Raw genomic sequence first — 25,838 nt, forward strand, 5'->3', positions numbered from 1 at the left:
TTGCCCATCAGAGGTGTCACGAGGTATCTGACATCCTAAACATCAGTTCACGTACTTAGTATTTAATCAAGAAGCAAAACTCAAGAATCACCACCACCTCAACCACCCTCCCTTCCCCTCCTCCTCTCCCTTGCCGTTCCCCTTCCCCTTACCCTTCCCGTCCATCATCATCCGCCCCTCCTCCCCCACCTCCTCCCCTACCTCTCCCACCCCTTCCTCCCTAGCCTCCACCTCCCTCAACATCTCCTCCACAACCAACAAATCCCTCTCAATCAACTCCGCCCAATTCTGCACGTCCCCAATCTCCTTGAGCCCCTCGCGCGCCGTATCCGCCACCCTCTCCCACTGCTCATTCTGCCGGCCCAGCTCGGCCGTCGTCCGCCGCAGCTCCGCCTCCTGCTTGTCTAGCGCGGCGGCGTTCTCGTGCAGCGTGCGCGCGCGGTCGCGTAGCTCGGCGTCGTAGTTTGCGCCGGCGGAGCGGAGGGAGGCGGTGAAGGCTGCTTTGGCTTCGAGGGTGCGTTGGGAGGGGGTTGGTGAGGATGTGGGTGATTGTTGTTGTTGTTGTTGTTGTTGTTGTTGAGGCGGTGGTGGTTGAGTGGACATTGTTGGTTACTGTGAGTAGGGAGATGATGATGATGATGATGATGATGATGATGATGATGATGAGGGAGACCTAGGTTTGAAGCGTTTGGGTGGATGGCGTTGGTGAATGCTATATATATAATGTGTGTACTTGATGATATGGGCAAGATAAAACAAAGTATAGACTGAATGCGTTGATTACCCCACCTCATGTGCCACACTAGGATTGACAGCAGTCGACAAGATCGAGATGATAAGATGATTGGATGCTTGTTCTCTTCAAATCCGTGTATTGACATGGCTATGTAGAAAACTCTCTATCCACAGGCACATGGAATGCCCTCTCTTCGATACATACATAAATCCACAGACATAGAATGCAAAAACTATAAGCATTGACTTGGTATTAACAGCCCATCACCAAATACGTAATGACCGCTGGCTATATGCTGCTGCTTGAAAAAAAAATTCCCCAAAACGCCATGCATGCCATACCGAAAAGTTATTTGCGACATAGCTTCACTTGCCGTGGTACAGTGCATATTAGATAGAAGAGTATTTTTGTTGAGAATGTAAGTAAGATGGAAAGGTAATGAAACGACGACCTCACATGTTCGCCAACTCCTGGTCAATCTGGCGGTCGAGGAAAGCCTTCTTGTCGCCAGTCAACGTCGTCTGGAGCCGTTGTTCCACCAAAGCACGAACTAAAAAGCTATTAGGGAAGAATACCAATTAATTTATGGGGAAAGGAACTGACCTTGTTTCTTAGTCACCGTGTCTAGGTCCACCTCTGCCAGACAGCTGCGGATCGCTTCTGTAATGGCGCCCTCATCCGGTCCGGTACCACCGGTCCGGAAGTCGAACGCACTAACGGGTCTCGAGTTCAGGCCACCGCCGAGGGGACTGCGTGAATTCTGGCGCGCTACCCCCAGCAGGTTGTCCGTACTCTGCATAAGTCCCACGCTGTGCCGACTCATGCCCATAGGGCTATCCTGGTAGTGGCTGAGGTTGCCCACGGATATATTCCGCTGGTGTGGGTTGTCGGTATATCTGGTAAAGCTAGAGAGATGCGAGTTGCGGTTGCCCGGAATGTTTCCGCCAAATGGAGCTGGCGATTGCGGTGTTATGTACGGACTCGAGTGCCGGCCTTGGGGAAATCCGGTAAGGATGGTAGATGCCGGCTTCACAGAGGAATAGGTGGAATGAAGATCATCCATCTCCATGACCGCCTCGTCTCCGTAGCGGCTGTACATCTTCTCCTGGCTGACGCCATAGTCGCCACGACGGCCTGGAAGGTTGTTCGCCAGGGCGTAGTCATCCCAGCGTTGGAGAGGAATACTCCGAGGATCGAATGCTTCATCCTCCACAGCTACAACTCGCTTCGTGCCCTTCTCTCCAAGGACAATACGGGTACTGCCCCAGCTGAAGTCGTCCTGTTTCCAGAATGCATACAATGGCAGGATAAAGTTGTAGATTGGGAAGGCCAGGATGTAGATAATCATCCACCCAATATGCTGCCACTGCCGTTTGACGATGAAAATGATGGCCTGGAGACCGTACACACCTGCCAGGATAGCGAGGGAGATATATGGAAACGGGCCGGTGTGACTGGCGACACGGTAGATCAGGTACCCTATGTAGACGCAGGTCGCGGGAAGGATGAGGGTTCCAATCAGGTCGACCAGTACCACAAATCGCATGCTGAAACAGCAGAAGCCACACAGGTCCTCCAGAGCCGCAAGCTCAACCAAATTGTGAATCGTCGAGTTGATCCACCGACGTCGCTGAGAGAGAAGGACAGACCAAGTCTCCGGGGCGGCGGTACTGGCATAGGCATCCGGAATGAACTTGTAGGACATAGTCGGGAAGTGCTTCGTCATTAGAGTGGTGAGGAAACGATCTTCACCCAGAGACAATAGATTCTTTTTGTGCAGGGTGTCTACATCGTTGTCCGCATATTCTTCAATGACTTTGTCTGAAATAATCAGAGGTCGACCTTTGTCTGCCGTTCGTAGACGATACATGCAGAAACTAACCAGCGCGTCAGTAAATTGAGATGAGACCAAAGTCACGGATCGGGCACACTTACCACCCCGGAAGACATGTCACACTTCCAAACAAAGACTCGAAAGCCTTGGCCAGGTGATGCGAAATGTAGTACTCGTAGACTTGAATCATTGTCCACCAGCTTCGTTCCTCATTCTGAAGACTCGTCTCGCCGCAGATACCGGCAATCCGTGCATCATTCGCGCAAGCAGCAACCAGTCGGTTTAGTGAGTCTTCTCGAACACTTGTATCCGCGTCCACCATCAGACAGTACTCATAGAGTTCAGGGTCGACTCCAATGATATTGTTGATCTGATGGAACATCTCGAGCTCCAGCGGTGACATCGGGGAACGGTGATGTACACGGTTCAGGAAGTTGAGCAGAAGGATTTGCGAGTCACGCTTACCCCTGTTACCGGGCTTCGGCCGGTTTTGTTCAGATTCCTTACCGACTTTGACAACTACAATATATGGAACCACATTGCCCTCGTATTCGTAAAGACCAGAGTAAACCTTCCCATAATTGAGCTGATCACTTCCTTGTCCGAGAGACTTGCACGGCAACGCGGGGGGGTCAATCTTAGGATCAACGCCCAGGATGTCCAGGACGATCTTAGGAGTTGGTCGATCGTTACCGCCGCCGACAATCATGCCATCGCATATGACGAAGATGAGTTTCCTTTTGTTGTCATATTGTAGGGCTGTCAAGGAGTCGAGACCTTTGCGAAGCGCATCTTCACCTTCTGTATATGCTGGCACAAGACAAATGACAAACTTATCTTGTGGGGCTGGACGCCGTTTGGACCCAAGCTGTAGAGCCGCAAGGAATTTAACGAGGATAACAGAGCATATGAGAACTGTGAAGGCAAGCAGAATCCAGTTATTGACGGTACACCGGGGGGTATCGCGGAAATCCACTTTCCCTTTGTAGAACACATAGTCGAGACATATCTGAGACTTCTTGAAGTCCTCAGAATCTCCCCATTTGTCGGTCACGTCAGTGCCCGGATAATTCTTGAAAAGATCCGTGACACTTGTTGGTAGGAAGTTGTAGGTGTCTTGGTTATTCATCCTATCCAATGTGTAAAAGTAATCCGTCAAGTCATAGATGTTTTTGTTCACAATGACCCAGTATCGCTGGCTATCCTCGGCCTGTTTCGCAACGGTTCCTCTTGTCCAGACAAGATCTCCCTTGAAGTATTCACGGATCTTTGGGAGGAAGGTATCCTCATACCAGGTGATCTCGTGGAGCTTGGTGGTTGAGGGCCAATTCAGGGGACCACAATTGTGATTTGCATAGGAATACATGTCAGCAGTCGTGTCGTTATAGGCGATCTTGATTGACTGATCCGTCACCATTGGCGAACAGAATCGAGTCAAGGGGGGAGGAAAGTAGGCATCCAGGTTCTGGCCTCGAAAGGGCTCCATGGTCGACGCAGTCACGTCGATATTGTTGTCACTGTGCTGAAGCCTCCAGAATTTGCTGATATCGTACACTTTACCGTGGACGCTGACAAAGAAATCGTTGTCACCCTGGTGATATCCAACTTCCTTGGAGTTCCAGACTTTATCCTTGTTCGGGCAGAGCAGGTCACCAAACGCCATGATATAGAAACAGACAACGGCATTGAAGAAAAGGATGAGGAGGACGAGGACCAGTTTCTCCCTCCAGGCCATCCGCACATCGGGACGTTTCATGCGGCCAATGTAGCGAAGGACAAAGGATGGGATCCAGAAGGTCAGGGCCCAGACAAACCCTGACCAGACGCGCCGACCGAAAGTGATTTCCTTTTTCTCGATATGCTTGGGACTACCAAACTCGGGATCAAGTTCGCCAGTGTAGTCGCCGTCGTAAAGATGGTTCTCCCACTTTTTGGTGTCACCCTTGGTTCCGAGACCATAGTCACCAGCCATGTTCAACGTGTTCGGCATACTAGGAGCGATGGATTTCGCTACCCCTGCGACACTGGGTGCTAGCATGCTTTGTCTTTGTAGGAGGTTATCCCGACTGCCCAAGAGGCTGGCGGACTCCGCCATGGGATTCGCCGCGTATTGTGCCACGCCAGTGTCAAGCATGCCACTGCCGTACATGTACGAGTTTGCTCCGGGTGTTTCATCCGGCTTGAGATCGAGCATCGTTTCCGCTTCCCACCATGCGTTCTCACGCATCCAGATTCGTTGATGGCCGACAAAGGCGTCGCCGTTGGTCCAGCCTCTTTCCATCAACCAGCTCTCCACACCGTCCCTTCCTTCTCTACAGCCCAATCGCGAATAGCGGCTGACAAACTCCTCCACGTCAAAGTCGGCCGTAAAATCCATCTGCTTCAGACGCCGATTGGCCCATTCGGTAAGTCTCCACTCGCGTATTTGGCGAGAAACGGTACCTGCAGACCAGGCGGCGGTGGGCGAGGCTGCGTGCAAGGAGTCAGGGGTATCATCGGTTGGATGGATGGAGATATGGTGCCAGACTCGACTGCTACCCAGTGTAGACATGAGGTCAAACCGCCCTCTCTTGCCGACAGTAATCCCTTCAGCTTCCACGGGAAACAGTAACTGCCGGAGGAACGAGTCCATATCAACCTCTAACCCGACTTTTTCCAGAACTTCCTGCCTCTTGTCGAGCTCATATTCCCGTTCACGCCAGGCAGGACCAGTGGTAATTCCCAAATCTGGCTCGACCTGGGCTACGGAATTGTTCAAGTCATTGAGTACAGAGTGTCCGACGGGAGGAATCTGGACGCCATCCTCCTTCATCTCTGCATTGATACCAAGGGTATCATCAAAGACTCCTCTCAATGCCACAGCTTTACCAAAGGCAGGCCTAGGGATATCCACGACCGTGATACCCACGGTGTCCTCGTCTGACCACTGGCCGGCTGATCCGCTTCCAGAATCACCTTCCTGGTTTGCCCGGAGCTCATTCGCAATGGTTTCGTTGGCCTTCACGATGACCCAGTCAACCAGTGCCTCATAGATGCCCGCGATCAACACCTCGCGATCTTCAGTGGAACACTTGTGAAGAAGCACCTCCGGATCTAATCCCAGCAGTCCCCCAACCTCTTCGCATACTTCCTCGAGCTCCTCCTGATCGACCAGGAAGCCAGCCGCATTACCGAGCTTGAGTACGCCTGCAAGAATGGAGAGTAAACCGCGCTGTGAGGCGCCTTTGATACCAATGGCCTTCAACGCTGCCCTAAAATCCTCTGCCGCCGCAGCATCGTCGGCGGTCGGGAGATATGACGGAGGTGAATAGGTACCCGACCTGTTGAGTAATGTATACGCAGATGGATCCTTCAGGGCTAAGAATTCCCGCTCCGCAGGCGTCGATGCGGACGTCACGAGATAATAGAACACGTCAAATGCACGGTATCCCGGTTCCGCGGAAATATCCAGGAGTCCCTTTCGCACGTTGATGCCCGAAGTCGACAGTGCAAAGCTCAATCCGACGAGGTTTCCTTGTAGCGTGAAGGTGTAAGAAGCTGCAAGGGCAGAGTATAGAGAATACGAAGGGTTGAATGCTGTAACCGCGGACACGAACGGCCTGAGTGCGGCAAGTGCGGTGAAGGCTATGCTGGGTGTTGGCAAGGGTAAGGCGGCAAGGAATGGTTCGAAGAGGGAGGGTGTCGATTGGTGAGCCGAGCTGAACAAAGGTTAGCGACTACCCATACGGCGTTGAGACATATTAGAAGGGGGTGCCATTCGAACCATAGGACGATACATCCATCCTCCGCCCTCCTTCGGGCATGTTCCCATGCTCGGATGGCTAATTCTCGATCTATGGTGCCACCAGTCCGGCCATCGGGAGTAGTGTGCCTGGCGGTAGCCCAACTATTCACAACCAAGCTTGTCCCTGCATCTAGCTGGTAAGATTGACCGGAATTGTAGAACGCATGAAGTGCATTCAGCAAAGTCGTTGTGGACACCTGGGTGGTTTGGGGTGCGGATCGTGCACCACTCGTGGAAAAGCCAGCTGAATGACTGGAATAGACAGAGAATCTGTTCGACATGATGACTTATTTGACCGTAAGACGGCACTGTAATTGAGTCAGGCGTAATAGTTGAGAACTCTGCGGGTTAGAAACCCGAAAAGGCTGGTGCAACGATTGCAGATGTATTGTTCAGAACATGAGCATTTATGGAAATTCTCCTAACGATAGAGACCCAAGATACAGTGAGATTCTCTTCCCTTGGTGCCGAGCGAAGTTGTCGAAATCTGACGTCTTGATTGGCAACCTTGTCGCTGAACGAATGGAACGGGACGAACTTCCACAGGCCGAACGATTTGTGATGATGGCACTCTTCACATTCAAAGCGAGAGATTAAGCGTGGGATAGGTAAGAATATGGCGTGTAGCGACTGTTGAGACGGCGAAAACCCGGAAAATGGCAATTATCGATTAAGGGAACAGCGTAAAGCGAGGGACAGTTGAGGGCAAGTTCAACAAAGGAGGATTAAACAAACGCAAAAGAATTGCGTCGATACAGATCGACAGCTGATAAGGCTCGAGAATGAACAGAGGACAAGTAGAAACAAGTTGAAAGACAGCGGTATGGACAGGGTGGAAGGGGAGAGATGAAAGTTGCTGGTGATGCTGTCCAGTCTCACAGTGTCAGTCCAGTCCAGTCAATGTGTTGTTGTGCTAACTTACCTTAGGCACGGTAGGATCAGCTAGCTGTATCAGGTATCCGGGGTTCGGGTTCAGGGTGAAGGGGACGTATTGAAAATTACTCTGCCGAGATAGCGCAGGTAACCTACCTTATGTCTGGTTGTATTGGCGATAACAGTCAGAAGGGATCGGGCAATATCGCCATGGAAATCAGGCGAAGCACTATAGTTGATACTAGCAAACCACTAGCCAAAGTCTAACGGGCCAGTTGCAGCTGATAGGTATTTTCAAATTTTGTCTAGACTCGACCTGGGCCTAATTTTGTATTCTCTGGCTCCCTTTCTGATATCAAACTGCGCATCCCTTTATTCAATACGCATTCCTAAGTACCTAATACGCGGATGATCAATTCGCTCTGTTGTTTAATATTCATGGAATACCTTCGAAAGCAAGTAGCTACTCCATATCTCGACCGATGATAATCCATCCATGGTCTGGGAAGGGACAGTACCAGACTTTGGGTTTCAGGAGGTGGGATAACAGACAGGCCCTTTTTCTGAGACAAAACCCACGACTTTCAACCATGTCAGGTGGCGTACCAGTACCACAGTGACCGAGCGTATCAAAAAGCCAATCGGAGCCGTAAAAACAACTAGATCCCCGACCTAAATTCTATAATTGGCATCATCGTCTCACCTGGGCTAAGCTGGTTACTCATCCATGAATGGATAGCCCATACAAGTGTAAGTACTGCACTATGTATTTTGGTTTAAGACTGATGCCGGTGAGGCCACACTTGTCTCAGTAAAACACACCAATCGAGATTGATCAAATTGCCACCTTGAACAAGATTTTCTGCGCACCAAGCCTTGATTCGATCGTTGATCCTTTTCTCTTGACAATCATCTGTCATATGTTAGATGTGAAAGAGTCATGCAGTGCGATACCTGCATTAGATGTCCCCACCGGATTGTTATTTTAAGTCATGCTGCTGTACAGGCTCTGCATGTCTAACCTTTCTTTATTCTCAGGTTCTGTCCTCGGACAGCGAAAGTGGATTCGAAAACTGATGGAAAACTCGAAGGAAAAGTACCTAGCAACTTCCACCACCTTCTATCCTGATCGTAGGTGGTATCCGTATTAACACTGAAGGGGATTTTGGCTGTAAGAATTCCTTGTATGACGCTTTCCCTGTTTGAGTTTGCCAGATCGAATCATTGATCCACTCCACTCCGTACTTAGTAAGGTATGTATCTTGCAGTATCTTCACTGTGAAATATTTCGAGCTTCCAAGAAAAATTTCATTTGGCTTCTGAACTCCTTGGTCTTTCTCAAGTTTTCTGAAAATCATTGATTCATGGCTATCAACCAGAGGATTCTACGCGCACTCACTATAAAGCCAATCTTCCTTCGCTCCATATATCTATCAAACAGGCGAGACTTGGAGTTTAGACACTATCATAAGTTGAAATCAACGAAGGTAAGGAGAGCCCCTGAGCCCCTAGTCCCTAGTACCTAATACTCCTAGCAGTTCTTTCTTCATCAGTGGCGTTGGTGATTGAGCAGGATTTTAATGCTATTGATTTGAAGTGGATAGTTTTCTATTCATTGATACCTTACGTACGGACGGTATGTCAGGAGGACCCTCAAAAGTCCCTAACAGTCGCTGCCGGTTCGGCCGTCCCGAGGAATCTCCACATCCCCTATTTCGATTAGGTGTTATCGATGGCCGACTCGACCATGTTTATGAGATCCTGAAAAGACGCGAAAGGTCCTCGGTTTGGGGAAGTAGAACCCGTCTTGTGACAGACCGAGATTTTTTTTTAAAGCGTAATTTTCGGTCCCTTTCGCATAGTGTAGAAACGCTGAGATTGTATTTCTCAATCTACCAGCATAAGAATAGAAACCACCAATCCCAAACAGGTAAATCAACAATACAGCACATGTACCTACCACAGCACCACTCTTTTTATCTTCGCTGGGCGGTGACCCCAGACAGGACATGGTGGACTGAGAGGCATTACTACTCTGTACAGAGACTCATTGCTGCTTTTTTTGCCAAAGTCTCTTTCTCAGCTTGTCATCTCTCTGCTACGTACTTTGATTTTCTCCATTTCTTCCATCATAATAATAATACACTCCATAATTGAGAGTATTTGTGCCCCTCGCTTCCGAGTCGTTTCAACACTCTACACACGGTCGCTTCTGCTCAAAACCTTACAGTCAACGACGATCGCTTACACCCACTGTCGTTCTTCCCTTCGTGCAAGTTGATTTCGGTGCTGCTCAACAGGTTGCATTTGCCATCTGCACAAGCAATGTGCTCAGCTATCTGCTGGTGCTAGGAGCTTTTTTTGGACAAGTTTCCAACATTCTTCGTCTTCGAATACTTCGCGATCACCATTCTCATTACCAGCCTGAGCGTGGGCGAGACGGATCAACCGGGCTTGAGGCTCATTTAATCTCTGTCGAATCATTTATTTCTTGTTTCATTCGATTGAATTTCGTTCAGCGAAAAGTCAGAGTTTGTTGATCATTATTCGTCTTCAGATTTGAAGCACCTCCGTTGTCGGGACTCGACACCATCCACATAATGGCTGCGCAGTCACCAGCAGGAGGCGCTCCGTCTCATGCGCAGTCGTCTTTACCGTCATTACCAGCACATTTGCAGTCAGACACCCACCTGACAGCCCATTTAGCTAGTCGGTACAGTCTCCCCCTTCTCCCTATCTTTTTGATCAGGAGGGGTTGACACAGTACTAACATCCGTGCTGCATCATTCAGTTTTCACGTCGGATTACCAACGGCCCGACTCTCATCCCAGGCCCTGATTAGTCTAAACACATATACGACATCGACTAAGGGTCCTGATGGCGGCAAAGAGGGCAGTGCAATGGGAGAGGCGGAGGATCTGGCCAAACGTGCCTTTACACGTCTCGGCGCCAGGGGAGAAAATCAGGCCGTTGTTTTCCTGTAAGCTTTTTGCTGATCTTGATAGAGTGATCATATCTGACTCTGCTCATTTAGTGGCGAGAGCGGATCTGGAAAGACGACAATCCGCTCCCACTTGTTGTCCGCATTCCTTTCGTTCTCCTCGACCCCATTGTCGTCAAAGCTATCTTACGCGGCGTTTCTCTTCGACACCCTGACAACCACGAAATCCTTAACCACACAGACAGCCTCAAAAGCTGGACTCTTCTTGGAACTGCAATATGATGGCTCGTCTTCTGTCAACCCAACTCTCATTGGCGGAAAGATCATTGACCATAGACTTGAGCGGAGTCGGATCACCTCTGTACCGACCGGAGAGCGAAGTTTCCACGTGCTGTACTATCTTCTAGCTGGAACTAGTCCAGCTGAGAAGGCTCACTTAGGCTTCGACAAAGCCGTGTACGTATCGACCTCTTCAGGCGCCATTGGCCATAAGAGGTGGAGGTACCTCGGCCACCCGACTCAACTGAAGGTGGGTGTCAATGATGTGGAGGGTTTCCAGCATTTCAAGACAGCTTTGAGAAAATTGGAATTCCCGCGCAGCGAGATCGCCGAAATTTGTCAGATTCTTGCTACCATTCTCCATATTGGACAGCTGGAGTTTGCCAGTGGGCAAGCCACAACCACTCATGCAGAAGAAAGTGGTGGATATTCACACGAGGGCGGCGAGACAGTCACTATTGTGAAGAACAAAGATGTGCTGTCTATCATCGCTGCATTCCTGGGTCTGTCGGTTGAAGACCTCGAAAATAGCTTCGGCTACCGGACTAAGACCATCCACCGGGAACGAGTAACGGTCATGCTGGATCCCAAAGGGGCCCGACAAAATGCCGATGAGCTTGCACGAACCATATATTCCCTTCTTGTCGCCTACGTGATTGAAGCCGCCAACCAGCGGATCTGCGCGGCGGAGGATAGCGTTGCGAACACGATTTCGATTGTCGACTTCCCTGGTTTTGCCCAGGCCTGCGCCACCGGCTCTACTCTGGATCAACTTCTCAACAATGCAGCGACTGAATTGTTGTACAACTTCTGCCTGCAGTCATTCTTCGATCGAAAGGCAGATGAGTTGGAGCGGGAAGAGGTTTCGGTGCCCGCAACAAGCTACTTTGATAATACTGATGCTGTCCGCGGCTTGTTGAAGCATGGCAATGGGCTACTCAGTATCCTTGACGATCAAACGAGGCGTGGGCGGACGGACAATCAATTACTAGAATCTCTGAGGAGACGGTTTGAGAACAAGAACCCTACTATCATTGTGGAGGGCTCGAAGAGGACCAGCTTGATCTCACAGAATGCTCGTTCCGCTTTCACCGTAAAGCACTTTGCGGGTGAAGTCGATTATTCTGTCAACGGCCTAATTGAGGAGAATGGAGAGTTTATCTCCGGGGACCTCATGAGGCTGATGAAATCCACCAAAAGCGACTTCGTCAGGGAACTCTTCGGACAGGCGGCCTTGCAAACAGTCACCCATCCTAAGGAGAAAACGGCTATCATGCAAGCACAAGTTAGCTCAAAGCCCTTGCGTATGCCTAGTATGGCTCGACGAAAGACAAGCCCATCTTCACGGCTGGCCTTCGATGCGGGAGATGCAGATGAGGTTGAGAGTCAAGCAGAGAGCATCGCAAAAGATTCCGGCAGACGGAAAAGCGCTATGCTCACTAGTGGCATACAAGGTGCCGCTGGTCAGTTTCTTTCCTCGCTGGACATTGTTAATAAATGCCTGAGCTCTACGAACTTGAACCCCTACTTCATTTTCTGCCTGAAGCCGAACGACCGGCGCATTGCAAATCAATTTGACAGCAAATGCGTACGAGCACAGGTACAGATGTTCGGCATTGCCGAAATCAGTCAACGGCTACGGAACGCGGACTTCAGCGTTTTCCTTCCATTCGCTGAGTTTCTTGGTCTGGCGGAAATTGGCAACATCGTTGTTGGCAGTGATAAAGAGAAAGCGGAAGTCGTCCTTGATGAGAAGCGTTGGCCGGGCAATGAGGCTAGAGTCGGCAGCACTGGTGTGTTCCTGAGCGAGAGATGCTGGGCCGATCTAGCAAAAGTCGGAGAGCGCGTTGTTCCTGTGTATGCTGCTGATATGTCGGATGAAGGAGGTGATGGTTTGCTCCACCCCCGTAGCACTGGCTACGGGGATTCCAAAGTCCGACTTCTCAACCCAGCCGATCAGTCCCCTGGAGCGTTCATCTATGGTGACGAGGCGAAACAGGGTTACTTCGGCAGCCGTGATCTCGATGGACGCTCTGATGCCGGTAATTCTGCGTTCAACTCCGGGGATATGTTTCGAAACCATGAAACGCGGGAGCAGATGCTCGAGAAGGGAAATGAGAAGAAAATGGAAGAAGTTGATGATGCGCCCGTCTCCGGTAGTCGCAAGCGTTGGATAGCGCTCGTTTACCTACTCACATTCTACGTCCCGGACTTCGCGATTAAACTTTTTGGCCGGATAAAGCGCAAAGATGTGCGAATGGCCTGGCGTGAAAAATTCGCCATCAATCTGATCATTTGGTTCAGTTGTGGGGTCGCCATCTTCTTTATCGTCGCCTTTCCTGGGCTGGTTTGTCCCACGCAACACGTCTACTCTGCAGCGGAATTGTCTTCGCACGATGGCAAGGACGGACATAGTTCATTCATTGCTATTCGCGGCGTCGTTTTCGACTTGGACAAATTCATGCCAGGTCACTATCCAGATATTGTGCCCGAATCGGCGTTGAAAAAGTACGCGGGGGTCGATGCTACCGGTCTCTTTCCGGTGCAAGTGTCTGCACTCTGTCAGGGCAAGTCAGGAAGCGTTGACCCCACGGTTCTATTAGATTACAGACCGACCAATATCTCGGGATCAGCAACTACGATCAGTGGCACAGATACCAACTCCGTATACCATGACTTCCGGCACTTCACCAACGACTCCCGTCCTGACTGGTTCTATGAACAAATGGTGATGCTCAAAGCAAATTATCTCAAAGGTTATGTTGGCTATACGCCAAAGTATCTGAACACGCTCGGTAAAAAGTCTCAGTCTATTGGCAGCATCAATGGCAAGGTCTATGATTTGACCAACTACATCGCTGGTGGTCGGTTGACGAAAGCACCTCCCGGCGAGACGGTCCCTCCGGATGTTGACACCGATTTCATGGACAGCAGTGTTGTGTCGCTCTTCCAATCGCTTCCTGGCCAAGATCTGTCAAAACACTGGGAGAATTTGAAGATCGACCCGGCGCTGCGTCACCGCATGCAACTTTGTTTGGACAACCTCTTCTTCGTCGGTCATGTGGACACGCGTAACTCAGCTCAGTGCGAATTTGCTCGGTACTTCATCCTGGCCATATCACTTCTAATTTGCTCGATTATTGTCTTCAAGTTCCTTGCGGCTCTACAATTCGGTAGGAAGAACGTACCCGAGAATTTGGATAAGTTCATCATCTGCCAAGTCCCCGCCTACACAGAAGACGAGGAATCTCTTCGCCGTGCCATTGATTCTATGGCACGCATGCGGTACGACGACAAGCGCAAGCTTCTTGTCGTTATCTGTGACGGTATGATTATTGGTCAGGGTAACGATCGTCCCACGCCCAGAATTGTCCTCGATATCTTAGGGGTTCCGGAGTCAGTGGACCCTGAACCCCTCAGCTTTGAGAGTTTGGGAGAAGGTCAGAAACAGCACAACATGGGCAAAGTCTACTCGGGTCTGTACGAAGTCCAGGGTCACATTGTCCCTTTCCTGGTCATTGTCAAGGTCGGAAAGCCCTCGGAGGTTTCGCGCCCCGGTAATCGAGGCAAACGTGATTCCCAGATGGTCCTGATGAGATTCCTTAACCGTGTCCATTACAACCATCCCATGAGCCCTATGGAACTTGAGATGCACCACCAGATCCGCAACGTCATTGGTGTCAACCCCACGTTCTACGAGTTTATCTTGCAGGTCGATGCCGATACAGTCGTCGCTCCTGATTCAGCGACACGGATGGTGGCTACATTCTTGAATGACACTCGTCTTATTGGTGTCTGTGGTGAAACTGCCCTGACCAATGCTAAAACTTCTGCGGTGACTATGATTCAAGTTTATGAGTACTACATATCTCACAACCTCACGAAAGCTTTTGAGAGTCTTTTCGGGTCCGTCACGTGTTTGCCTGGATGTTTCACGATGTATCGGATTCGCTCTGCAGAAACGGCCAAGCCATTGTTCGTCAGCAAGGAGGTCGTCGACGCTTACGCTGAGATCCGTGTTGATACACTTCACATGAAGAACCTGCTTCATCTGGGTGAGGATCGGTACCTGACCACACTTCTCCTCAAGCACCACTCCAAGTACAAGACCAAGTACATCTCGAGCGCCAAGGCCTGGACCATTGCTCCTGAAAGTTGGACAGTCTTCCTTTCACAACGTCGTCGGTGGATCAACTCCACTGTCCATAACCTTATCGAGCTGATTCCGATGCAACAGCTTTGTGGATTCTGTTGCTTCAGTATGAGATTCGTCGTGTTCGTTGATTTGCTCAGTACTGTGATTCAACCTGTCACTCTTGCCTACATCATCTACCTCATCTACTGGCTGGCCAAGGACACATCGACGATCCCCTTCACTTCATTAATTCTACTTGCCGCCATATACGGCTTACAGGCTCTTATCTTCATTATTCGTCGAAAGTGGGAAATGGTTGGATGGATGATCGTGTACCTCCTTGCGATACCTGTCTTCTCCCTCGCCTTGCCCCTCTACTCTTTCTGGCACATGGATGACTTTAGCTGGGGTAACACACGTATCATCACAGGAGAGAAAGGCCGCAAGGTCGTTATCTCTGATGAAGGAAAGTTCGATCCCGCCTCAATCCCGAAGAAGAAGTGGGAAGAGTATCAGACAGAGTTATGGGAGGCTCAGACTTCACGAGATGACCGATCTGAAGTTTCTGGTATCTCTTACGGTACCAAGTCTTACCATCCCGCTCAGTCTGAGTATGGGTTCCCAGGCTCGCGGCCCATGTCACAGCTGGACCTACCTCGCTTCGGATCCCGGATGTCTTTGGCGCCATCAGAAATGATGAGCCGACACGCGGACATGGAAATGGAGAACCTTTCCCACTTGCCAAGCGACGATGCCATTCTCGCTGAGATCCGCGAAATTTTGCGGACAGCCGATCTGATGTCCGTGACAAAGAAGAGCATCAAATTGGAACTGGAGAGGCGCTTCGGCGTCAATCTGGACCTCAAGCGTCCTTACATCAACTCAGGTAAGGGCTATACGTTTCCAATCCCCCTATTGCGCGCGATATGCTAACTTTTTCAATCTATAGCCACCGAGGCAATTCTTGCTGGCGCCCTATGATCTTCGCATCGCCTAATCCACTAAGGATGGACGGTTGACAGAGAAAACGATGGGGCACTTTCAATTCCGATATTGTATAAAGATTCTTCATTTATCTAATACACGTTTCTTCTTTGAGTGATGTTGTGGAAGAGATCTGCTACATACCTTGGGATTCACGGACCGCTAAAGCCATCTTCATGATTAGTGTGATGATCTTGTTCATCTGAGCCCATTTCCGATCAACCTTACTCATCTGCTACTTTTTCATGACAACAAACTGAGCTTGATCTTGTCTATTTCGGTTTACATTTGCCTTTTTACCTTAGATGTATACCGAGCCTGGAGTTGTACATTTGTCTGTTTCGCCTCATGTCTTATCTCTCGAGCATCTGCACATTTTACTGTTGAGCGTCAGTTTTGGGTTTCATTTACATTAGGTAATAAATATTGACTTGGGATGTCTTTGTGTACATGTGGACGCCTTGAAATATACGAGTTATAAGTTCATGAAGCAGGGGACAGATAGGGGTATGATCATTGCAACGATATGCGAAAGTGACGCGAAGCTGTTCTCGAAGGCAAACTGTTAATTATGACTTTGAAAGAATGCGCCGAGATGTGGTCGGACAAAGTAGGATCTGAAAAAGGGTATCTAGCGAGTCATCAACTAGGAGAAGTGGCATTTGATACTAGTACACCAAGAAAGTCCAGAACGTAGTTGAGGTACTTGGATGCGAGAAGGGTTGTAAAGACTTGGACAGAAAGAGATGATGTCCGCACCCACAGACGCGAGGGTCCTTCTGTGCAGAGTCTTCAAAGAGTTTAATAAGAAGGCGCCAGAGAAGTCTCGATCGGCTGGTCAAAGGCTTTGTGATCACCATGTGCCATGCCCAGTATCTGCCAGGCGGCGCCCATCATGCCGTGCCCCAGACCCTTGGGGAAATCACCAAAGACCGAGTTCCGCGACGCATGCTTCTGAGCGCGTTCGCGAGAGATTCTCTCCTTCTTCGCAGCGGTTAATCTATCCTGCTCACGCTCGTGGCGGACGATGTCATCTTTCCATTCTGCCCAGCGCTCGTAGTTCTCACGCTGTTGTAGCACTTGGTAGCGAAGCTTGACTTTGGATGGGCGCCAGCCGACGCGATTGCCATTGTTCTGGGACATGGTAGACTTGAGATCGCAGACGTTGGATTCTTTCGTCAGCTTGAGCAGATGAGCAAAGACGTCCCTGCTTTCGGATGCGGTCTGTTGGACCTTGTCATGCAGAGCACTTGAGGGTGGTTTGGTAAGCGGCAAGTCGAGCCATGAGTGCAAATCTGCCGCCCGTTGCACCGAGTACGGGTCGAGCATGTTTGAGCGTCGGTTTTCTTCGCGGAGGAAGCGGACAGCCGCTTGTAGACTGGCGACTTCTGCGCGAAGAGCCTCGTTCTCGCGCATGGCGGCCAAGGAGAGACTGTTATCGATGACAACGCCGTCCGTCGTGGTCCCGACTCCTGTTGTACCGGAGAGTCGTTTGACCCGCTCAAGCCGATTCTTGAGCTCCTCTCGCTCCGCTTCCAAGGCTTGCAGGTCCTTGCGTTGTGTCTCAATAACCCCTTCGAGGTCTGCTTGCTTCGCCTGCATCTCCTCAATCTTGCTTTCAAGGTCCTTGGCCATGGATGCTTTCTTGGTAGCCTCACGCATTCTGGATTCTACCAGTTCTACTCGAAGAGCTTGCTCCTCAATTGTTTTGTCCTTGACGCCCAGGGCTGTCGACGCTTCATGTATCTCATTCTTGAGTCGACGTATTTCCTCATCCGCGTCTGGAGAGTTTGTCTTATTCGACTTGAGCTCCGCAGATCTTGCAATCCATGGGGCAGGACGCCTCTCAAACTCTGTGGTGATGGATAGATCGGACGAGACCGCGTCCAGCTCCTCGAGGAGGCCGCTCAGGGTACGTAATCGATCATGGAGTAGGGACATGGTGTCATTGCTTTCGGGTCCTTCCGATGCTAGACAATAAGCTGTGCAGGTTTCTGACATCGTCTTCGATGCCTCTTCAATAGTCAAGGGTTCGGTCCGAGACTCATCACTAATAAGAATCGCTAAGTTCTCTCCAAGCTGACGTGCCAAAGCAGAGAGCTCCTTGGCAGCTTCTTCGGCGCTCTTGAAGGGGTCGGCAACATCTCGTGATAGAGACAGTGATCGCGATCTAAGATCTTCCAGCGCACGATAAACCTTGCCGAGGGCAACTTTCAATCCCCGAGCTTGGGACACAAACCCGTCCGCTTTGGTAAAGAGCAAAGAGCACTCCTCGTCACCTTCCTCCGGAACCGTAATCTTTGACTGTAGCAATGCCTTCAACCGTGCCATGCAAGTTGCAGCATGATCAATATATGACTGCGTCAATGATGAGCGCATGCACAGTTCATCCGCAAAAGCCTCAAGGGACGATGGAAGAAGGGTTTCTGCGAGATGGAAAAGCAGAGCGATGGATCTCTGGAGTTCTACAGCGCACTTTCTGAGGTTCAGTTCATTTTTCTTCAAGCCTTCCATCCAGAAATTCAACGTGCGCTCCACTGGCTCCATCTCGAACAATGCTACTTTGATGCTCTCAAAATTTTCCGTGGAGCAGCTAGAGATATAGTTGACAAACCGGTCGCTGAGAGACGAGATATACATGAGCTTCTCAAGCACGTCGTATGCCACGAATATGTCATCGAGAGCTGTTGCTATCGAGGCTTGCTCGGATATGTTTTCACGTATTGTGTTGTTCATCAGAGAGGCCTTGAAGCTGGCCCGCTTGAAGCGCAAGAGGGCGAGAATTGAGTCTCGCTCTCCTTCAAAATAGTCGGGCAAATAAAGTTTGAGAATGGATAGATGTTGTAAAGCTTCCTCTGCGTTCATACGGCCTAGTTCGATATCGATTGTCTTTGTCTGCGTCTTGGCCATTGACGCCTGGAGTTTCATATTCAAGTCCATCATGGCTCGCGACCGCGTCGTAAGATCGTTTGCCTCGGCTTCTGAAATCTGCTGAGATGCTCGCATATCCTCCAGATCCCCTTGTAAAGTAGAGACCAGCTCCCTAAAGCGGACCAGAGAGTATTCTAGATCTTCGATGACTTCATCTTGCTGAGAAATCTTTCGGCATTGTTCGTTGAACAGGCTTTCCCGGTAATCAATCTCTTCCTGCAGTTGCTTTTCTGTTTCGATGTGGTTGTATTCAAGCTCATCGTTGATCTCTTTCAACGCCTCCAAGTCTTCGATAGCAGCTTTGAGCTCGTTGATCTCTTCCTGGTATCGCATGTTCTTGTCGGCGAGCTCTTCAATCATCTCCTCAGCCCCAAGTGCTGTTTCCAACTGCTGCTTGAGGTCTTCAACATTGTTCTCAGATACAAGCAGCTTGTCTTTTGTTGCTTCGTACTGGGATTTAATCGCAGCATAATCCTCCAAATCCTGCTGGAGTTCCTTGATCTGATCTCGTAGCTCTGATTCCTGCTGTTGGGTCATGTCCCGAAGACGAATCAAAGCTTCGCGGAGGCGCTCATTTGTCTTCTCCATTTGGAGCCATCCATGGCTGGATTTCTCCTCAGGAGTCATGACCTGGCCAAGCTCCTCGTTCTCTTCCTTTAGGACATCCAGCTCCAGCTCAAGCTCCTCAACTCTCGTCCTTAACACGGCACACTCGTGCTTGAACGCATCAGCCGTCTCTTCGGCCATTTCACGGTCCAATGCGGCCATTTCCAGGATCGACTCATGCTCCGCTTGGAGACGCTCAACCTCCTCAAGCTTGGCCTCTGTGTCTTTCAGTTTCTTGCGCAATTCTCCAATCTCAAGCTGTTGCGGCTGGTACTTTGCTTGCAGCTTCTGGATAATGGCTTCGAACTTATCCCTCTCTGACTGTAGTTTCTCTAGGGTTTTAAGCTTTTCTCGGTCCTCCGCTCGTTTCTTCTCCATGACCTTGAGTTTCGTCTTCATCTCATCAAGCTCCCTCGCGACTGCGGCAGAATTGTTTTGTGTTTGCCGTTGCGAGGAAGACGTGAGGCTAGGGCGGCCGCCGGCCGGACGCCCCGAGCTCAGTGCCTTTTCAGATGCCTTGCGGGTAGGAGCCTCGTTTCCGTCCATGTCAGGCTCAGCATCTCTAGGATCTATCTCAGGATCCTCCGAATAGGCACTCGTGTGGCTTTCTGTTTCCTCCGATGACTTGTTGGGAGCGGTTGGGCGCAGTGCAGGCCGCTTCAACTGTCCCGAAGATGTTGTTGGTTCACTTTGAAGACTTGGTCTAGCCGCCTTGCTGGCTGGTCCTGATATAGACGGTCGAGATTGGCGAGCGGCGGCAGAGGGAGGCGGAGGAGGGCCCATCGACGTCTTTGGTCCGGACGGAGGGCGGGCTTTAACTGCGGACGACCGCGAAGGGCCACTGATGGACGAACGAGTTGAGGAAGCAGGAACGGCGGGGGTCGATGGAGACTTGATCGGCGATTTTAGCGGCGACTGGACCTGCGACATGTTAGCAGTCACCAGCACATTGGCACGCAGGGACCGATGTACCCTAGACGTCCGCTGAGATGCGGACCGCGACGTTGGCGACGGGCTCGCAGCACTGACGCTATGTCTTTTGACATTGTTCGCAGGCAAAGCGCTGGGTCTTTTCATGGCAATCCCACTTGTTGTAGAACCAGTCTGAGCTCGTCCTCTGTTCGCTGGAGCACTGGCGCCGCCCCTGGCAGGTTGTTTCGTCTCTCGCACAGGCTGTTCAACGATAGCGGCAACTGCAGACGGTCGTATAAACATTCCATAGCCCGGTTCACAGTCAAAATATCGTTCTCCTTGGACGGCGCCATCATTTTTCCCTGTAGGTTCATCAAGCTCAATACCGACCCAATCGCCGGCAGCAAAATGCGTAGTCCCAATAAACCGGACGGTGGCCTGCCGACCGTCGGTCAGAGTGACTACATGGCCAATAAATAATTCAGACATGGCACAACATTCGGAATGACAGCTCTTGCTCAATCAATGGCCAATAGAAGTTCGGATGCAGGCCTAGATCAATGGCCGAGGAGATGAGGTGTTGATGTGTTTGTTGCTCCCTGAGCCTCAGGACGCGACACCGCGTGATTGGCTGCACCATAGGCCTGAGGCATCAGCCCCTGACACATTTAGCCAAAGCGTCTAAACTATAAAGCGCAAGTGGCCGGAGCGTCCACAGTCCAATTTCCTTAGTGCTTTCGACTACAGAGTAGTTCCTGGGTAGACTAGGCAGACTACATCGTCGCCGCGAATCATCCGTCGGCGCATCCGGGCAATCTACCCGAAAGAAGTTACTCAGTTCTGTACCACAAAACTAATGTCAACAGAACTGTTGGCGGCTAGTTGGGAACACCTCCTGCGCCGCATCTTGGTCTGGCAGCTCTCTCAAAAGGACACAGAAAAGCACAACTTCTTGCAGGCCGTTCGATGGTGGAAGCGGACCATTCGCTATGAAAGCGCATCAATGGTTTAGTGACTTTCGTCCATGGCAGGCTCTGAATGACTCGTTTGGAGTCGTTCCTTTCGAACGGTCGAACCCCTGTGGGACGCTATCAATACGCTCTAAGCGATGCTTAGCTGCTGGTCCGGGACCATGTAGGCAATTTCGCAAAATCCAGACTTAGCCTCAAAATGGTTCTCTTGGACTGGTGAAGTCGCTTTTCGGGCCCTGGCCGTGATATCCACACTTTCACAAGCAGGCAAGAGTCCATTTACAACAGTGGCTAGGAATACCCTTGTGCACTCACTAGACCACTAGACTAATTGTTGGTTGAGTCAAGTCAATATCGCAGGGTTACATTGGGGCGACTCCCTGTATAATAAACATGTCTTCTCTCCTGGCGTCGAGGCTTTTTGGTCTCCTTTCCTTTGTAGGAACCCCGCGCTACATAGGCTGTTGTCCTTAATATAAGTGAAAAGCAGTTCCTGCTCTTTCCACAGTGTTCATTCTGACATATCAATTGCTGTATCATTCCTTTTCTGACAAGCTCTCTCTTCAAAGTCATCAGCAGAACTGGCAAAACAGGACGGCGAAAATGCGGCAGTCTTTGTATCACGGTGCAATCTGGTCTGCTTTAGCCAGCCTTGCATCGGCTGATGCTCCATCTTCTCAGCAATGGGCTGAGAGAGCAATCTACGTTTGTCTTCCTTGAACCTTATCACATGGGTCGAACGTCAAGCGTGACCGTCTCGGCTCAAAGTACTGACAGTGTCATCCATGTAGCAAGTTATGACAGACCGCTTTGCTCGCCCAAAGGGCTCATCTGACGCACCTTGTGACCCCATCAGGTACTGTGGAGGCTCGTGGACTGGCATCATTGACAAACTCGACTACATCCAAGACCTCGGATTCACCGCCATTCAAATCTCGCCGGTCATGGAAAACATCCCGGACAATACCAAGTACGGCGAAGCATACCATGGATACTGGCCCAAGAATCTGTATGCTCTCAATGAACACTTTGGGACCGCAGAGAAGCTTCACAGATTAGTGAGCGAGGTCCATAGACGAGACATGTACCTAATTGTTGATGTTGTGATCAATGATATGGCTCAAGCTGTCAATGGTTCCATGAAAGATGACCCGTCTCTGAAGATTGACTATTCCCAGCTCTTTCCCTTTGACGATGAGAAGTACTATCATCCTTTCTGTGCCATCACGGACTGGACTGATCCTAAAATGTACAAGGATTGCTGGTTTGCCGTGGAAACGGTTGCCCTGCCAGATCTGAACACAGGAGATACCTCCGTCGCCACAATGATCGGAGATTGGATCAAGCAATTTGTTGGTAACTATTCTATTGACGGACTCCGCATTGACGCTGCACTGCACATGGATGACGACTATGTCGAGAGCTTCTCCAAGGCGGCTGGTTTATTCACAATTGGCGAAGTCAGCAACGGAGACACAAGCCTGGTGTGCAAATACGAGAATTTGGTTTCTAGCGTCCTGAATTATCCACTATATTACGCCTTGATCCAAGCCTTCACAGCGGGCAATATGCTTGGACTCGCTGAAAGTATCCGAGCCGTGCAAAAGGATTGCAAGGATTTCACGCTTCTGGAAACGTTCGTGGAGAATCACGATCTCCCTCGTTTTGCGTCACTGACCAATGACACGACCGTACGTTTGGATGATTGCACCAGACATTTTATATCAGCTAACAGGTACAAATTAGCTGGCAAAAAACGCGATGGCTTTCAACATTCTCTCAGATGGCATCCCCCAAGGTACGTTCCTCGACATGACACAGGCGGTCCCCAGGCAGCGCTAATAAATTCAACCAGTATACCAAGGTCAAGAGCAGCACATGCCGGGCAACTACACGCCTTTCAACCGAGGAGCCCTTTGGACAACGAACTATGATACCACGAGCCCGCTATTCAAGCTCACCGCAACGCTGAACAAGCTCCGCAACCACGCCATTAGCATCGACAACCGCTATGTGACCAACCATAGCGTAGAGCTTCATTCCGACAACTCCACGTACGCCACCAGGAAGGGCCCCGAGGGAGCGCAGATCGTTTCAATCTTCTCAAACCAGGGCTCCAATGGTGGCAAGTACCAGCTTGCGTTAAAGGATGCGTATGCGCCTGGGACAGAGGTCATGGAAGTCCTGGGCTGCTCCAAGCTCACTGCTAATGACGCAGGCAATCTGACCGTTGAGATGGACGCTGGTGAGCCAAGGGTCTTTTTCCCTGTCGCACAACTCAATAACTCTGGGTTGTGTGGCTTTGAGAAACAGAAGACTGTCTCGTCGAGCAACAGCGACAGCAACAGCAACAATTCGACCCACCCCTCTAACAACGACAAGGACGAGGATAAGAAATCCTCTGCGAGTATCGTTGCCGTTCCATGCCCTAGTATTTTGGTCTCTGGGGCAGCATTGGCGGTTATGAGCTGGTTTCTCTGATTGGCTTTCAAAGCCATCTTGGCTCATGTTGCCTGGTGCTGTATCTCTACTTACCACGATTTTTCATTGCCTGCTTCATTCTTTTGATTGTGCTCATGGCACCATTTCTTTTCACCTCAAAATGTACATATGTACTTTAATTTATTGATTGCTACAATTCTCTTCTTGCAGGTGCTTGCGGCCATAGGTCCTGTATGTCCAAAATATACTAAACATACTGACTGGACTAACCGTACCTGGGTTAGCTCTTCCGTAATTGATCTACCCCGAGCTTCACTATTATGATCTTACCTTAATCTTCAAGCAGGAAATCGACCGCAATATTTTAGTATCAGATAGTGGTCCGAAAGGGGCGATGCCTGAGCGCCGGAAGTCTGGATCCTGGACACCATCGGCATACTTGATAAAGGAACCCAGCTCGTGGCAGAGCGGGATTTCGAACTTCTCGTCCTCCTCATCGCCAAAGGCCGCCTCATTGCACACGCTTTGGACAGTCTCCAGATACATCTGACGCCACTCCTCTGAAACCAGCGTTGGGGGTTGGATGCCATCCATATACTGGTGGTATAGCGTTTTAACGTCCGCCAACCGAGTGACATTTCTCTCCTCGCGAGATTGCCGGACTGGGCCTACCGGGGCGCAATGATTCCAGGTATCCTCGCCCTTGATTCCTAAATTACTGCGCCAGTAGGGGCGCATCTTTTCCAGTTTTTCTTCTTCAGTGGTGAGGTTCATGGCTTCGATTTCCTCGATCCGGTCTTGGAGGAATTGCCGGTTAGAGGACTCCATTTTGGGGCGGAATCGTTCTACTGCCAGGCGCATGATTTCATCTGCGTCAGGGCAAATGGCTGTGTGGTGTGTGCCATGCTTAGTAGTAGAGAACCCTAGATGGTGGGTTCACGGAGAAGGGCTAAAAAGAAAAAAGAAAGTGAATAAGATGAAATAGTGACCATGGTGTCGTGTGAGAGGCTGCCATACCAGTGTTTGCCAAGAGAAAGGGTCGTGATTCGAGTTATACTGTTACTCGGCCTGTTAATTTCTCCCAAACGCATTGTAAGTGGATTTACAAGAAAGGAATCATAACGACGAAACGTTGACAATATATAAGAGATTCCTGTGATGGAGCAGCAACCTCGACACAGTATGTCATGAAGACAGTCTACCACAGCCCTAGCAATTGTAGAAACAAAAAGAAGGCACTGGTACGACTCTAGGACCGCATGGTGTGTCCACAGCTACGACTGTTCAGCAGGGAATTGACGCTTTTGATTCCGTATACATCACTGATCTATAATCAACTGCTGTAATCAGGGCCCGCCATTGCGAGCCCAATCCCAAATGCTTCGTATATATTCATTAATCTAACAATATACAAACTACCCTTTCTATGAACAAACGTCTGTCGAGTCTATCATGCCACATTAGCCTTAAAGAATTGTGGGAACAGTGTCCGCAGCTCCTCAAGGCTTCGAATTATGTATTGCGAGGCCGGAACCCGAGGGACGGGGAGCGTCGGTTCGACGAGGTGGACAGTAGTCCAGCCACGTTCTGCGGCGTGTTTGCAATTCAAGTGGGAATCGTCTGCCGATTATCAGCACGATACTGAGAGAAGGTCATAGGGCGAAAGGAAATAGCATACCAACAAAGTAGCACTGCTCTGTGCTCGGCACCCCGGCTTCAATCTCCGCCTTCTCATACATCTCCTGGGATGGCTTGCAGATGAGCGGAGGCCGCGAATAGTCGCAGAATGTGATGCCCTCGAACAGATCATCCACCTTCAACAACTTGATGACACGTTGGGCATGTGTGATGTAAGCGTTTGTGAGCAGCCACAGCTTCACTTTGGACTTGTCGATATCCTCGAGTAACTTCCGCAATTTGGGATCCGGTTTGAGGATTTTGTCTAAGGGGAGGGCATCGTCGACTTCGCGATTGAATTCAAGGGGGTCAATGGTGTGGTGACGTGTGAGGCCCTGAATCGCAAGACCGTACTCCTTGTAGTATTTCTGGTGGAGCATGTGGGCGTCTTCAGCGGAGAGGGAGAGGTGCTTGACGAAGAACTGGTCTGCCACGGTGATTAAGTTAGATGGGTTCATCGTCCGAATGCGTTCATATCGAGGAGATTTGAGGCAACTAACGGATCAATGCCTGCATCTCATCATGGATGTTGCATTCTGCGCTGGCCATGTCAGTCCTCATCGGAGCGCTCGAGTCGGCGGGGCTCCTGACCTCGAGAATAGAGCTGCGCATGACTCCATATCAGCCTGGGGATTTGCAAAAATGCAACAGATGTAAGAAGCAATGCATATACATACACAATTGTCTATGTCAAAGAAGAAAACTGGCCTCGGATCGGGATCAGGTACTGCGC

The 25,838-nt window shown here is 50.2% G+C and overlaps 7 protein-coding genes across 7 annotated transcripts, besides 4 other annotated features; 2 read left to right on the forward strand and 5 right to left on the reverse strand.

Moving 5' to 3' along the window:
* Positions 1-87: 87 nt before the first annotated feature.
* NFIA_088610 (uncharacterized protein) lies at positions 88-603 on the reverse strand (the record flags this gene model as incomplete). Its single annotated transcript, XM_001260801.1, has 1 exon — positions 88-603. The coding sequence occupies one exon, from the start codon at positions 601-603 to the stop codon at positions 88-90; it is 516 nt and encodes a 171-aa protein (XP_001260802.1).
* Positions 550-578: a microsatellite.
* Positions 550-579: a microsatellite.
* Positions 604-625: 22 nt separating the features above from the next.
* Positions 626-665: a microsatellite.
* Positions 626-666: a microsatellite.
* Positions 667-1,188: 522 nt separating this feature from the next.
* csmB (putative chitin synthase) lies at positions 1,189-6,635 on the reverse strand (the record flags this gene model as incomplete). Its single annotated transcript, XM_001260802.1, has 4 exons — positions 1,189-1,286; positions 1,340-2,613; positions 2,672-6,268; positions 6,334-6,635. The coding sequence occupies 4 exons, from the start codon at positions 6,633-6,635 to the stop codon at positions 1,189-1,191; spliced, it is 5,271 nt and encodes a 1,756-aa protein (XP_001260803.1).
* A 3,192-nt stretch (positions 6,636-9,827) lies between these two features.
* chsE (chitin synthase class Va) lies at positions 9,828-15,563 on the forward strand (the record flags this gene model as incomplete). Its single annotated transcript, XM_001260803.1, has 4 exons — positions 9,828-9,940; positions 10,019-10,207; positions 10,262-15,468; positions 15,532-15,563. The coding sequence occupies 4 exons, from the start codon at positions 9,828-9,830 to the stop codon at positions 15,561-15,563; spliced, it is 5,541 nt and encodes a 1,846-aa protein (XP_001260804.1).
* An 804-nt stretch (positions 15,564-16,367) lies between these two features.
* Positions 16,368-20,504, reverse strand: NFIA_088640 (putative dynactin; the record flags this gene model as incomplete). The annotated part of the gene is made up of 1 exon (XM_001260804.1): positions 16,368-20,504. The coding sequence occupies one exon, from the start codon at positions 20,502-20,504 to the stop codon at positions 16,368-16,370; it is 4,137 nt and encodes a 1,378-aa protein (XP_001260805.1).
* A 1,085-nt stretch (positions 20,505-21,589) lies between these two features.
* On the forward strand, positions 21,590-23,467 carry NFIA_088650 (alpha-amylase; the record flags this gene model as incomplete). The annotated part of the gene is made up of 4 exons (XM_001260805.1): positions 21,590-21,691; positions 21,778-22,677; positions 22,733-22,784; positions 22,842-23,467. 4 exons carry the CDS (start codon positions 21,590-21,592, stop codon positions 23,465-23,467), a joined length of 1,680 nt encoding a protein of 559 aa, XP_001260806.1.
* A 331-nt stretch (positions 23,468-23,798) lies between these two features.
* On the reverse strand, positions 23,799-24,256 carry NFIA_088660 (uncharacterized protein; the record flags this gene model as incomplete). The annotated part of the gene is made up of 2 exons (XM_001260806.1): positions 23,799-23,826; positions 23,868-24,256. 2 exons carry the CDS (start codon positions 24,254-24,256, stop codon positions 23,799-23,801), a joined length of 417 nt encoding a protein of 138 aa, XP_001260807.1.
* A 622-nt stretch (positions 24,257-24,878) lies between these two features.
* Positions 24,879-25,717, reverse strand: NFIA_088670 (putative pyrimidine 5'-nucleotidase; the record flags this gene model as incomplete). The annotated part of the gene is made up of 3 exons (XM_001260807.1): positions 24,879-25,048; positions 25,107-25,532; positions 25,606-25,717. 3 exons carry the CDS (start codon positions 25,715-25,717, stop codon positions 24,879-24,881), a joined length of 708 nt encoding a protein of 235 aa, XP_001260808.1.
* Positions 25,718-25,838: the final 121 nt, after the last annotated feature.

The sequence above is a fragment of the Aspergillus fischeri genome, genomic scaffold, assembly GCF_000149645.3.
Source record: "Aspergillus fischeri NRRL 181 1099437636264 genomic scaffold, whole genome shotgun sequence".
NCBI lineage: Eukaryota > Fungi > Ascomycota > Eurotiomycetes > Eurotiales > Aspergillaceae > Aspergillus > Aspergillus fischeri.